General features: G+C 32.4%; 1 protein-coding gene across 3 annotated transcripts; it reads left to right on the top strand.

Moving 5' to 3' along the window:
- Positions 1-6,931: 6,931 nt before the first annotated feature.
- On the top strand, positions 6,932-13,002 carry LOC108192903 (telomere repeat-binding factor 1). 3 transcript variants are annotated; one of them, XM_017359436.2, is made up of 8 exons: positions 6,952-7,069; positions 7,600-7,715; positions 8,992-9,174; positions 9,281-9,501; positions 10,913-10,997; positions 11,187-11,270; positions 12,249-12,599; positions 12,680-13,002. In XM_017359436.2, exons 3-8 carry the CDS (start codon positions 9,025-9,027, stop codon positions 12,701-12,703), a joined length of 915 nt encoding a protein of 304 aa, XP_017214925.1. In that variant the 5' UTR covers positions 6,952-7,069; positions 7,600-7,715; positions 8,992-9,024; the 3' UTR covers positions 12,704-13,002. The 3 variants fall into 3 exon arrangements, with proteins under 3 accessions (XP_017214924.1, XP_017214926.1, XP_017214925.1); XM_017359435.2 differs by lacking the exon at positions 7,600-7,715 and having other exon boundaries at positions 6,932-7,069; XM_017359437.2 differs by lacking the exon at positions 7,600-7,715 and having other exon boundaries at positions 6,932-7,069; positions 12,689-12,913.
- Positions 13,003-13,880: the final 878 nt, after the last annotated feature.

Genomic DNA, 13,880 nt, shown 5'->3' with positions numbered 1-13,880 from the left:
TATGATTCTGAGCTTCTTTTCCTGTTTATGAGTATATTGTTTACTTGGCGTAAACTAATATGGGTGCAAGTTGAAGTACTTGGGCAATTTTGTAAGATACTAAGATTCACTTACCATGGGATGGGACGGGATTCGAACCCTTGAACTCTTGCAATGTGAACGTCCGAGAGTGGGGATGGGGGGTGCTCTGTAATTTACATTGTTTTTGCAAGGATTTAGCCATTGTTTTTGCAAATGTGTTCAAAGTTGTACAAGTCCATGCGATACTCTGGTGTCTTGGTTTGAGTTATAAAGTCTGTTAGTGGAAGCTTAGTAATTTTAATTCGAATTTTCTATGGTGTGCCCAAGGGCACACAATAGTCACTAACATCCATAACAATAGTAGTACTAGCTTTTGATTGGTGGATGGATAATAAATGTAATGGCCCCCCTGCATTCCCATCATTTCCACCAATCAAAACAAGGCATTTGCATGAAAGTTGGTGCTTATTGTGTGCCCTTGGGCACACATTAGAAAGACCGATTTTAATTTGCATACTGTGAAGTCCTTGGCGCTGGCTGAAATATAATTGAAGTACAATGAGAGCAAGGGATAAAAACATTTTTTACAAATAAAGGGGGCAAGGCCAGTGACATTGTTATAATTTTAATCTCTCAGCAAATTATTGCTCAACACTATTTATTGTCCACAGTAGTTTTTTTGCTTTAAGCCTTTGTCACCTTCCTTTTAAAAGTTTGTGGGACGTTATTGTACTATTGTTGTGGAGACTGCGTATAGAGAGCTTATGTTTTTCATTGTTATGAAAATGAAGCCCTTTAGCTACCATATTGAATTACTGATCTTAAATGAAAGTAAGTGGGACAATATTAGACACGACCCGAAATTTGACTCAGTCTACTGAGACAAAATCTGAAAGTCACTCGAAAATCTCCCGATTGACCCGAAATTGGAATTTTATTTCTAAAACTTCAAGTTTCAGCTTTATTCAATTTAAAGTGATTTTAGCTTGATCAGAATTGACCCGATTGCTGAAACGAACATGACTTGTTATCCGAAAGCTACCCGTAAGCGAAAGTATGAGATCTATGTCGTGGCTGCTATGAAGAAATATAGTTGCAGCTCCAGTAGAATGCCAGGATCTCCGGCATCATCACTAGAACGAACATGACTTGTTATCTGAAATTGCTACCCCTAAATGGAAGTATGAGATCTATGTCGTGGCTGCTATGAAAAAATATAGTTGCAGCTCCAGCAGAATGCCAGGATCCCCGGCATCTAGTTCATCAGTAGATATATATTTTGCAGAACTACATCAAGTAAAAACCCAAACAAGCACAGAGTTTCTTGACCTCTTTGTCAAACCTGTTGTCACATTCGAACAATAAATGAATTTGGTTTTTTGCTTTTGCTGTGATAATATCTGCGGCAGAATACACACAGACAGGGTCAAACGTCAAACATACAGTCATCGTCCATCAATCTTGGTCCAGCGTCCCTCGTCTTATAAGTCTGATGCCGAAGTCTGATGCATGGAAGATGGAATGGGGACATCAATAAAGACTTGTCTCTCGTATATGGACTGCACCAGAAACTAGAAACTGTCGGTCACAAGAGCATATCCGATAGCCTCTTAGTTGGAGCTCTTAACTCAAAATATAAAGAAAAGAAGTGAAAATGCAATTCTAATAGATTTTTAGTGGCTCCTCGAATCATTAAGAGTCTTTCTTTCTTCTTATTTTTAAGAGACACAACTATCTCTTAACTTACATTTTATATTAGAGTAAGTTCTCCACTTTCTTTCTCTCTTTTCCTAGTTGTCCTTTTATAACTTCAATGTACTTTTAATTCTAAAATAATCGATAAAATGAAAGTTTAAAGATTATTGTTGGAGATGAACCTACATTATTTTATTAAGAACTATTTTTTTTATAGTATTTATAAAAAGGGAGTTAGGTCAATAGATTTTATATTGAATCTTACATTATTTAGCATAGGAATGGGCATTCACCCCACCCCGTTGGGCTCGATCCGAACCCCGTCCCATTCAGTTGGGGATTGGGGAAATTTTTCGGGGCGGGACGGGGAACGGGCAAAATTTTATAAAAAAATTCGAGGATCGGGACGGGATTGAGAATTCCCCCGATCCCTGATCGTGTGTGTGTATATTATATAATAATTTTATATATATTATACTAAACATATCATTAAAACTAGATACCTTTTATAATATTATAATTATATTGTAATATAATATATTTTAAAATTGTCTTTTATTTATACTAGCCTTCGCACGGGTGGATATGTAGTTCTTAATTTATTATTTATAATTTAAATTTGAACGTTTTTTTATTAGTATTTTAATATTAATAGATTAAATTTAATTAAATTATATTATTCAACTGACTATATTTTCTCTCGATTACTTGAAAATTGACAAACCCTAACAAATATATATATATATCCTATATATATATATAATACATTTAATTCAAATTTAGTACATGTAGATTTAAAAATTAAAAAAATCAGAAAATTCATATCTTTTCTAAACATAGACGATCTTGTAATACATTTGAAACATTCAGTAATCTAATCAATCGAATTTCAACATAATTCTGTAATCTTGATTTTTTTGACAACAGAAACTTTTAAGATTAGAATTAGAAAGAGTTATGTAATGTGTGGTGTTTATATTGATATAGAACACGTTAAAGTTAAACAGAGTTATATAAAATTTTTTGTTAAAAAAAATATTCAAAATTATTATTTATAATTTTATTTATAACATCATTATACTTTTTTAATGAAATATTATATGATAAGGTATTGTTTGGAGTGTTTTTAGTATTTGAAACTGTTTAACAATGTAAAACTAATAGACTCCACATTTGTAGACTTGTAGTACCAAAAGGAGAGTACCAAACCAAAAAATATAACTAAAACATAGGACTACAAATTATACCCATGTTGGCTTATTATAGTATAGTATAGATTATAAATCACTTTTAATATGATTTGATGTTGAAAATATGAGATAATATCATTTTATTAGTATATTAGGAGTTAGTAGTTTGTTGTTTTTTCAAAAAGTATATTATATATTACAAAGTTATTATTTTTTCATTAAAACATAAAACACCCCGAATCCCCGCGGGGATCCCGTTCCCCGTTCGGAGCGGGGATCGGGGAGGGAAAAAAAATCCTTGTTCGGGGCGGGGTTGGGCATGTTATTGAATTCGGGGATCGGAGGTAGATATAGCACTCCCTGACCCCGAAGTGCCCCCGGGCCCATCCCTAAATTAGCACTTTGCACCCGATAATTTTAGTCGTTTTTGTAATTGGTCTCGAACTCTGAGCTATAGCAAAGTACATCACATAACTTATGAATTTCAATCATGATTGCACCAGGTAGACAAACTTCCGTCAAAAATTAGCGGTCACTGTTAAAGGAGAAAGTTTTAATTTTGTAATTAGCACTTTGCACTCATCAACTTTTGTCCTTTTTTTGATTCGGTCTCACTATTTTATATGTCGGCAGAATGCATCCCCCAACATAAATTATCAAACATTTTGTATGTCGGCAGAATGCATCCCCCAACTCGTATAATTTATAAATCATCAAACATTTTTCCCTCTGATTGACACCTCTTTCATCAATAAACTCAATCATTTCTCCCATTGTCTCGATTCTGTCCACCACAACACTGAAAATCCACGACGGTGTTGAAATATTACTAAACCAAACACCTCCCTCTTCATCCTTTCTTTCTGGGTCACAACTCACACTTGTCATCCACGCTGGAATTAAGTTTTATTGACTAATTAGGGTGGAGAGTCTCGGAGCATATTTGATGATTCTACCGACGGTTTATTAATAAAAAGACAATATTTTAAATGTTTGCTGAGGGTTAAGGATAAATTAACTGAAAAGTGTAATGCTGATACATATATATAATACAGTGTTATTACTAAATAATGCTACATTAGACACGAGTATTTAATTTTAGAAAAAGAAGAGAAAATGTTATTATTGTTTAATTACTAATATACTCAATATATTTAACTTTATCCGTTAAATTGAATAATTATCCAGTTCTACCTATGTCATTTAACATTAAATGTTATTATTTGACGGAAATTCGTTAAAAGGTTCTAAAATGATTAAAATTTTTATGTTAGGAGAATGTATTCTGCCGACATATAAAAATATGAGATCGAATCAAAAAAAGGACAAAAGTTGATGGGTGTAAAGTGCCAATTACAAAATTAAAATTTTCTGTCTTTAACGTGTTGGTCATACCACTAATGAAAGTTAGTCTAACGGGTGTAATGTGATTGAAATTTATAAGATATGAGATATACTTTGTCATAATTCAAATTTCATGATCAAATCGCAAAAACCACCAAAATTAACGGATACAAAGTGCTAATTACTCTAAATTTTATGTCATAACATATTATGAATATGAAAAAATAGTTCAAGAACAAACTCTACCTCTCAAAGTTTCGAACACTAGTTATCTCGTAGAAAGTGGATCCATCAGGGATTGGAAAAAAAAGTTGTTTTCCAATTTCATTTCAATATCAAATCTTATTAAAAATTAATTTTTTCTATTATATTTTAAAAGTATATATATATCATAAAAAAATTAAATAATCACGTGACAACATTTTTTACTATTACCGGTATTTTGTTTGATAGAATAACTGTTTTGAACAACATTTCCAAATATATCATCATAATTTTATTTATAATTCATTTTATTCGAAGATGTTATCGTGAAATCATTTCTATCACTATCGTTATTTTATTATATGTTTTTTCATGTATCTTAAAATTTTATTTTTCATGATCAAAGTTGTTATGATGATCCTAGTTCCTTTCAGTTTCATTTTCAGTGTTTTCTTCTCCTATTGTTGTTCAAGATACAGATTTTTTTGCCTATCTTTATTATATTGGATCAAGCTCGATGTTATGTTCTATAAAATATAGTGTCATAATTTTTTTTAAATATTTTTTTTATTAGAATAAAATGGTTGACTTTTAAAAAAATATATTATGAAACTATATTTTAAATGTGTGTCAAAAAGTAACATAAAGTAAAAAAATAAGGGGACAGAAGGAGTATGACAATAAAAATATAAATAAAATATTATTTATATGTGATGGTTGAGTGTTCGTGTCCAACCAATCCAAATGGCAATTTGGTTATAGGTCTGATGGTTGTTTACTTCCCAAATTCTGTACAGAGAGGGTGCTCACCCTTCAACACTTAATTTAGATACAAAATGTAGATATAGAACACATACAAAATACATATAAATTAATATATAAACAATTGATACTAGCTAGTAATATTAAACATATGATTTTGTTTAAAAGATATAGTAATATAAAAAAATGATAATATAAAAAATGAAATTAATATAAAAGTCAAGAAACACAAAAATATATTATGATATAATTTTTTTCTTAAATAATAAATAAAATAAAATAAAATATTAACAGATAAAAAAATAATCATATTCACTATATGTAATAAATCTTGTTATTTATGATATCTTAATCTTAAAATATTTATATTTTTAATATTTTAAAAAGATGTATTGTATGGAAAAGTTAGATGATATAGAACAAATATATTATATATAAATTTTTGAATAACAGATATATTATATTTAATGGAATAGGTTACACAACAAATGATCATGCACATCTAAGGATACAGGAGTTTCGAAAGTAGGTAACTGGATTCTGGAGTGTGTATTAAAGCCCACAGACTTTCAATAGGAATACACGTGTTTTAGTGTTGAGTCGGTGTCTTATATCTAGTCTAAGCCAGCAGCTAAGTTAGTTACTTAATTTTACAGTTTCCCCAAAGGCTCATAATTAACCCTAATACATATAAGATTAAAATTATATAAGATTAAAATTAAATATAAATCAGACAAGAAATGGGTTAGGTGTCTTGGTAGACCTGGATAAGTATTGAAATAAGCGGTGACTTTTAATAAAGTTGTAATAGACCTAGTGAGATTCGATAGATCTAGATAAGTAGTAGTATTAGAATAAGCGGGATGATAGGGCTGACTTTTAATAAAATTGCAATAGACTTGTAATAGACCTGGTGAGATTCGATAGACCTAGATAAATATTGGAATAAGCGGGATGATAGGGCTGACGTTTAATTGCAATAGACCTAGTCATAAAAGTAACAGAAGATTCTTTATTAAATTTAGGTTAATTGTGCAGGCAAATTATAATAAATATTCTTAAATTATAATTTTAAATAATAATAATATATTATTTGAAAATATAATTTTAAAGTTCGGACATATATAATCAGTATTTTATATAATTCTAGTCAAATATTTCAATCCATATTTGGGATATTTTAATTAAGTTATTATAAAAATAAAATATATTGTAAAGTTAATTTTTTATTTATTATAAAATACAACTGACATATGTTATTTACAGTATTTTACAACGAACAAAAATATGTAGTACATGGCAACAACGAATATTAGAAGCAAAAGTTATCAGGGTCACCTTGAACCGATAACATTAAAGCTACTCCTTTGTCCATGTTATACAACTTTTCTGTATTAGTTGGGCTGTGTTTTAAGTCTTTTATAATTTTTTGTTATATTATTTATTTTCAAATAATAAATTTTATTCGAAAACTTAAATTTTAAAATAATTTATACAACCATTTTTTATAAAAAAATTTAAATGTGTGTAGAGGTTTATATCCCCAAAGTGAATTTATAGTGACATAATAAGTTTTATAATATATGCATACACATTTAATAAATCTGAAAAAGTAAATAAATTTCATATGAATATTCTAGTCCTTTAAGGAAAAACATGAAAATCCCCCGGCAAGCAAAAAAAAAAAAGTAAAAATGAATAAACCTTTTGCTCTACCCAGAGTCCACGTGGCAGAAAAAGAATAGATCCACCGGTTACCTCTACATAATAATCGATACACAAATTAGGGCGTATATATTCACAAAAGGGGTTCTGCAAATTGCATCTGCAAGCTCAAATCGATCAATCTCCTGGTAATTATCTTCCCTTTCTACCTTATTGTCTCTATCCTTTTGTAATCGAAGCTGTTAATTTCCATTTACTTTCCAAATTTTGTAAAAAAACTGTGTTGATCTTGAATCTAGGGTTTCGATTTGGTGTAATATCATGAGTATATGTCAATTACGGCTTAATTATATGATCTTTTGATGTTAATTAGTTTATGATAGTTTGTATATGTGTTTTGGATGATGTATGTGTGTTGTACATGTAGATTGATGAATTGGTGTTAACTCGGGGAGGCTTTATTATCAAAGCTTTCCTTATGAGCAAAACTAAAACCCTAAGGACACCTATTCGGTGAAGACCCTGATTTTAACAGCATAGATGATAGTTCTCTGTAATTAAACATGGACATGAAAACCGGGGGACGGAAAGTAAATAAATCGCTGAGTATGTATTATTATGAGGACCGTTTGTGTCTTATTATACGGGCATAGTGCATTTGACATGGATTGATTATGCAGGTGCGAGATTTTCTTATAATTTCTGTTGCTTTTGACAGAAATATAAAATATTCATCAGAGGCAGCGGATAGGTATAAATTTGCATTTGTGAGGGAGACAGTTTAATGCAATATTCGACATTATGTTAAAAGAAACAAGGAAGATTTAATAGTAGGTCAGTTTTGTTACTAGTACTAGTTACAGTATGTTTGATGTGTAGGCAGTACATATGCATCGTTACAGCTAAATGTAGCTTAGGTTTTTTGAGCAATTACTATAAAATATTGTTAGTATAGCTCATAATACTCTAGAGAATGTTGCATGTCAGCGCCTCAGCGGAAGAACACACTACTTTTTTATTTATACCAGCCTAAGTGTTACTCTTCTAAAAATTTCGGGCCTTTAAAAGATTGACATAAATGATGTATTTTTAACTATCATGGAAATATCTTAAACCCACCAGTATCGGCATCTCTCCATTTCAATTATTTGTAATAGAAGCAAGGAATGTCTGGTGTCTTTGGGGAGAAATTTGGTATCTGGGTCAGGAAGTTTGGGGTATAAATCTTGAAGACTATATATTTGTCAAGCTCTTCTATTCTTGTACATTGACTGTTCTCTTTTTACTGCTCTCCACAAAGTAAGGCACCACATAGGCATTGTTTCTGGTTTGAACTGAGATTTTCATTTGCTAGGTTTATCACTGATAGATCCATATTTCCAAATTCAAGGTTACATCTGTTTTTTGTTAATGGTTAGAAAAGATAGCTTTCTACATGTTCTTTTAAATTCTTGTTAGTTTCCTAGTCACAAGTTATAGCAACTTTTTGTTTATCCAATGGCAAAGAAGAACTGTACCTGTTTCAGTTATAGATAGTCTTGTAAAGGGGATTAAGTGTTTGAGTCATTGAAGCATACTGATAAGGTCGTAGTGACATGTATGTCCTAAAAACAGTTCCAGTCTGGTGAGCTTGGTATATATTTTTTTAACAACGGGATTAACTGGTTCCGGAGAAGGTTAAGAGAAGCACAGTTGGCTTTAAGTTTAGATACTTTCTGTTTCATTATTTTTAAAACTTAAATAATTATGATAGTGAGACTTGGTTAACCTTTCTGGTTCTTGACATTTAGTTGGAAATTCTAGTGAAATAGAGTTCTGAAAGCTTCAATTGCTATGTGTTGAATCTCCTTAGGCTCTATATTGCACTGGACGTGCATCTTGATGCTTGCCACATCATAAACTGAAGGAAAGTAGATATTTTTTTAAATTGTTGAAACAGTAATGTAAACCTCTTTAACTATTTAATGTAATATACATCACCATACATGTTTCCCCTGAAAATAATGTCACTGGAGAAATTTTGAGCTAAACTACTTCTTTGTAGTTTATCTTACTCTTTCTTAAAGGTTAGTAGTGGGTAAAGATTTCTTTTGTTGATCCTATTTTCTAGGTAGTTCTGTCAGGCACTTGTGAGTTGTTACCAATGGGTGCCCCCAAGCAGAAATGGACCTCAGAAGAAGAAGCTGCTCTCAAGGCTGGTGTCAAAAAGCATGGTGCAGGTAAGTGGCGTACGATCCTTAAAGATCCAGAGTTCAGCGGTGTGTTGTATCTGCGCTCAAATGTGGACCTCAAGGTATAGAATTAACATCAATATGATATGCAGTTACAACTAGAAAATTTGAACCTAATCATTTTAAACTTACTTGCACAAAATGATGTTCTTTTGTACGTATTATTAGGACAAGTGGAGGAACATGAGTGTCATAGCAAATGGATGGGGTTCTCGAGAGAAGGCTAGGCTGGCACTTAAAAGAATGCACCAGAGTTCTAAAGATGATGATAATTCCATGGCTCTTGCTAATTTAGATCAGAGCGATGAAGAACTTCTCGATGAGCAGCCTCTTGCAGTTTCTATGGGTTCCCCCCCACAGATTGGTAGTTCAAAGAGATCTATAATAAGGTTAGACGGTTATACCTTTGGATATCATTATCATAATCATTATCTGATCTGAATATTTATCATAGTGCACTACAAGCCATGGAATGATTCTGTAAGCTTAACAGAAATGCTAACATAGTTGATCAGTAATATGGTTTGGTGGTAGAATGATTAATTTCTGAAACCTTCCAATCTTCCCCTTTGAATCCTCACCAGATAATACGTGCAAAGCAATACCATCGGGAGAGAGTAATATGTACAGTTTAAGTCTGTACCTGAAATTATGATTTAATGCAAACTTTTCAGGAACTATGAATCAGTAACAAGATAATTTACTGTCAGGGGAGTCGTGTACAGTTTGGATCAAAAGAAGGCTTCCTAGTACAAGCTAGGTTACAGTCTGTTATTATTCTATTAGAATATGGTATATCTCAGTACAAGGTTTCAAACACTGTACTGATTAGATGATCATAAAAAACAATATGGTTATAAATAAAAATAGTTATGAAGGTTATGTACTCGGAAAAGAATTGCATTATAGCTAGTATTAAACAGTTGTTTCTGTTTTTGTATCAAATTTACCTATTTAATGACCTCTGTGCCTATCTAGTTAGATGCAGCAGCCATATTAAATTAAAAGAGGGATTCATATCCAAAATAAGTCACCTTAGGGACCCAAGTGCTACGAATTTTGGAGCAATCACATGCCCATTGACTGGCTGGTTTATGTTTTTTCCTCAGGACCTTGCCATTGTGGGAGAGTACTCCCTTACCAGCCTTCATACTCCCTTCTCTTTGACTATAACAATTGGACTGACTAAAAAGTAGAATTGAGGTTCTTATATATATCAAGGTGTTCCTAATGTTTCAATATAGAATCAGGTGTTATCCTGAATGTAATAGAAGCTCAGATTGGTTCTCTATGACCATTGTGGGGGATAATACCTATTGGTCTGTTTTCCCCGACTCTTCATTGAGGTCATTAGAGTCCAGTTGCTGGAGGTGGGATACTCATTCGGATTTAATAGTAGATGCAAGTATTATGACTAGAGTCCATGATAAGGTTAAATATAACTGCCCAACATGTCCTTGTGATCTAACAGTGTGTTATCGATCTTTTTCTAATGATATCTTAAAGGTGGTCTGACTAGTTTCATAAAGTGGAGACCATAAGTATATATAAAGAGAAGTCAACTAGTCTAGTACTCTTGAGGTTCTCTGTCCCTGTTGGACTTGGACAAATCTCTTACTACAAAGGATGACACTTCTTCTTTATGGCTGTTACTGGTAGTTTAGTGCTACAACCTACCAACCCACACTCCTTTTCTGTTCTAATTGCGTATTCTCGCGGATTATATGTTTTAAGTTAAATTGATATAGGGTAAAGGTAATATGGTTTTAATGCGAGATGATGCATGCTCACTGTTTACAGATTGGACAATCTTATTATGGAAGCCATAACCAACTTGAAGGAACCTGCTGGTTCTAATAAGACTACTATCGGTACATACATAGAGGTAATTCTACCGCATATATTTTCTTTTGCTGGTATCACGTATGCTAGTCAAATTGGTGGCCTGTGAAGTCCTAATTGTCCAGAGGCATAAACCTACTATATGGAAATCACCATGTGTTCATATACCTCTGCCAATAGGTGCTTCTTTGTTGTTTTTTCCTGTTTTAACTAAAATATGTATATCTTGCAGGAACAATACTGGGCGCCTCCAAACTTCAAAAGACTCCTTTCAGCCAAATTGAAGTTTTTGACTAATACTGGTAGGCTGATAAAGGTAATTCTGATGGAATCTTTTTGCAGTGTGAATGTTAGGTCAGTGGTGCCGAACTATGATTCTGACTTGCAGCTTCTTAAGTTGAATAGATTTAGCAAATAGCAAATATTTCACACCACATATATTCAGGGCTCATGATTTATTGCTATTAGTACTATTTCGAGCTACTGTGACTGAAGGTATCAAAAAGCTTATCTCTATATATAATTAATATCTGCGACAAAGATTGTGATTTCATAAAGAGTATCAGTCATCCTCCTAAAATTCTAATTTTTATCTGGAAATTATTGTAGAGAAAGCTAGTGATTGAACCTGACTCGAAATATTTTGTTGTTCTTTAGTTGTTTAACAAATATTTAGGACAAAAGAATAAGGAGGATAAATAATGGAATTGTATTTTAGAATGATTTAGGAAAAGAATATAGGTGTGGAAGAGATTGTGGGTTGTCTCTTTAATTTCTTTTTGGGGAAGAGCTATATTATTTATGGGTGAGTCAAGTGTGATGATTGTTAATGAACAAGAAATTCAGTGAATTTATCAGATTTTACACAGATGATTACTTACTACTTGTTGAATATGTAGTATTAGAGGTGGTCTCCTTTTTTTTTTTTTTTTTTTCCATAGCAGCAAGTATGCAATGCAGCATTCATAGTACAGTTGATTATACTTTCGATGCAATTGGAATGTAAGCAGACACTTGTATCTTATTAAATAATGTAAGATCTCTGAAAAATTTATTTGTTACTCTCAAGACAGAAGAGAATGATTCTGCTTCTAGAAATGCATTAGTTGAGGGTCCTCTATTAGTTCATCCGAAATATAATACAAAAAATGTATCTGTTATTCTCCAACATGCTAAAAGTAAAGTAGTTCCAATATCTAGGCTCGGTTAAGTTTCTTCATTTTGCTGTAAAAAGTTTAAACACCCTTTTTCTCTTGTTTTTCTGGTCTGTAAACTGTTATGTTTTTTATTGCAGATGAAAAGGAAGTACCGAATCGCACCCACTTCAGTTTCTTCTGACAAAAGGAAGCAGCCTTCCATGTTACTCCTAGAGGGAAAACAGAGGTCCTATAAAGCTGATAGGGATGAGGTTTACACACCCACAAAGCCTGAGATTGATGCAGAGTTAGCCAAGATGAGGAGCATGACCCCAGAGCAGGCTGCAGCTGTTGCTGCTAGAGCAGTTGCTGAGGCAGAAATTGCTATGGCAGAGGCTGAAGAAGCAGCAAGGGAGGCGGAGGCAGCAGAAGCAGATGCAGAAGCTGCCCAAGCTTTTGCTGAAGCAGCGATGAAGACACTGAAAGGAAGAAGCAGTAACCCCCGAGTTGTAAGATCTTACATTACCCCTTTTAAATTCCTTTTAAGTTGTATTAGGTTTGATCTGTTAATCTTAATTAGAAATTACAGAATTTGCAGATGATTCGTGCTTGATGAAAATAACAATGGAGCAACCTGGATCTCAGTTCAAACTTCTTAGCTCTTGCTGGACCACAACCTTGAATAGGTTTTTGACACAGTTCATGAAAACATCTTTGTCTGTAGTTGTAAATAATGTTTAAGGCCTGTTGTCAAATCCAGATGTTGAAGTAAATTATGCAGACATCTAGTTCCGGTTATCATGAGAGTACTTTGAATGTTTCATGATTTTCTAAATTACTATTACTAGACATGGGTGCTGGTGAGCGGATTTTCACCTTCTGCCAAAATTATGGGAATTATGCTCTACACAACCTTGTTTGTTACTCCTTCCATCCAAAAATTAAAAATAAAAAAAATAGATGTACTTGACTTTCACTTCATGTGGTAAGGTGCATTGATTATATAGTTCTGTAGATTACTTTTTAAATTAATTTAATTTGTTATGCAATTAAAAATGGGGGCAGATAAACAAAGATTTGTTGTCGCTGACTGATAGGACAGGAATCAATAGGGCTGTCCGTTTAAAGAAGTTAACGAACTTCTTTGATACTACTACTACTACTGAACTGTTTTGAGTATCTCAAGCCGAAATTCATTAGTACTAGTATTTACCGCTTTCATGTCTTTATGGTTACTGCTTTGAGTATTTCTAGCCAAAATTCTTTGTTCACCGCTTTCATGTCTTTATGGTTACGTTCACATTCATGTCCAAATGTAGTATAATGTACTTGATACTCGATCTATTTCATTTATGCCCTACTCCCGAATATTTTTAGGCGAGAAAACAAGTGAAAGCAAATGTACTTTCACTTTCATCTCACTTAAGAAGTGAAAGTATGCTATATCTCCTTTAAAAAAAATTCGGGAGCACAAACATGAGTGAAAGTTACAAAACTTTTTTTTTTTTCACTTGTTTTCCTATTTAATTATAACTCGGGAGCCGGATGTTAAGATGGTAGTTTTATTTAAAAAATAGTTATTTAGTTTGTTCATCTTTTCTTTCTATGTGTAATTTTTTTTCTTTCAATGTGTAATTTATAGATAATTTTTTTTGGTCAGGTGCTCTTAGTGAGAGTTGATTGTGATACAACACTTATGTTTAAATTGATACTTTTAGAAAATTGGTATCTCAAATTATATACTCCCTCCGTCCCTATTTATCTGTCCACTTTGGAAGTAAGAATTTGTC

This window comes from Daucus carota, chromosome 6 (genome assembly GCF_001625215.2).
Source record: "Daucus carota subsp. sativus chromosome 6, DH1 v3.0, whole genome shotgun sequence".
NCBI lineage: Eukaryota > Viridiplantae > Streptophyta > Magnoliopsida > Apiales > Apiaceae > Daucus > Daucus carota.
This window is presented reverse-complemented; position numbering and strand designations above follow the sequence as displayed.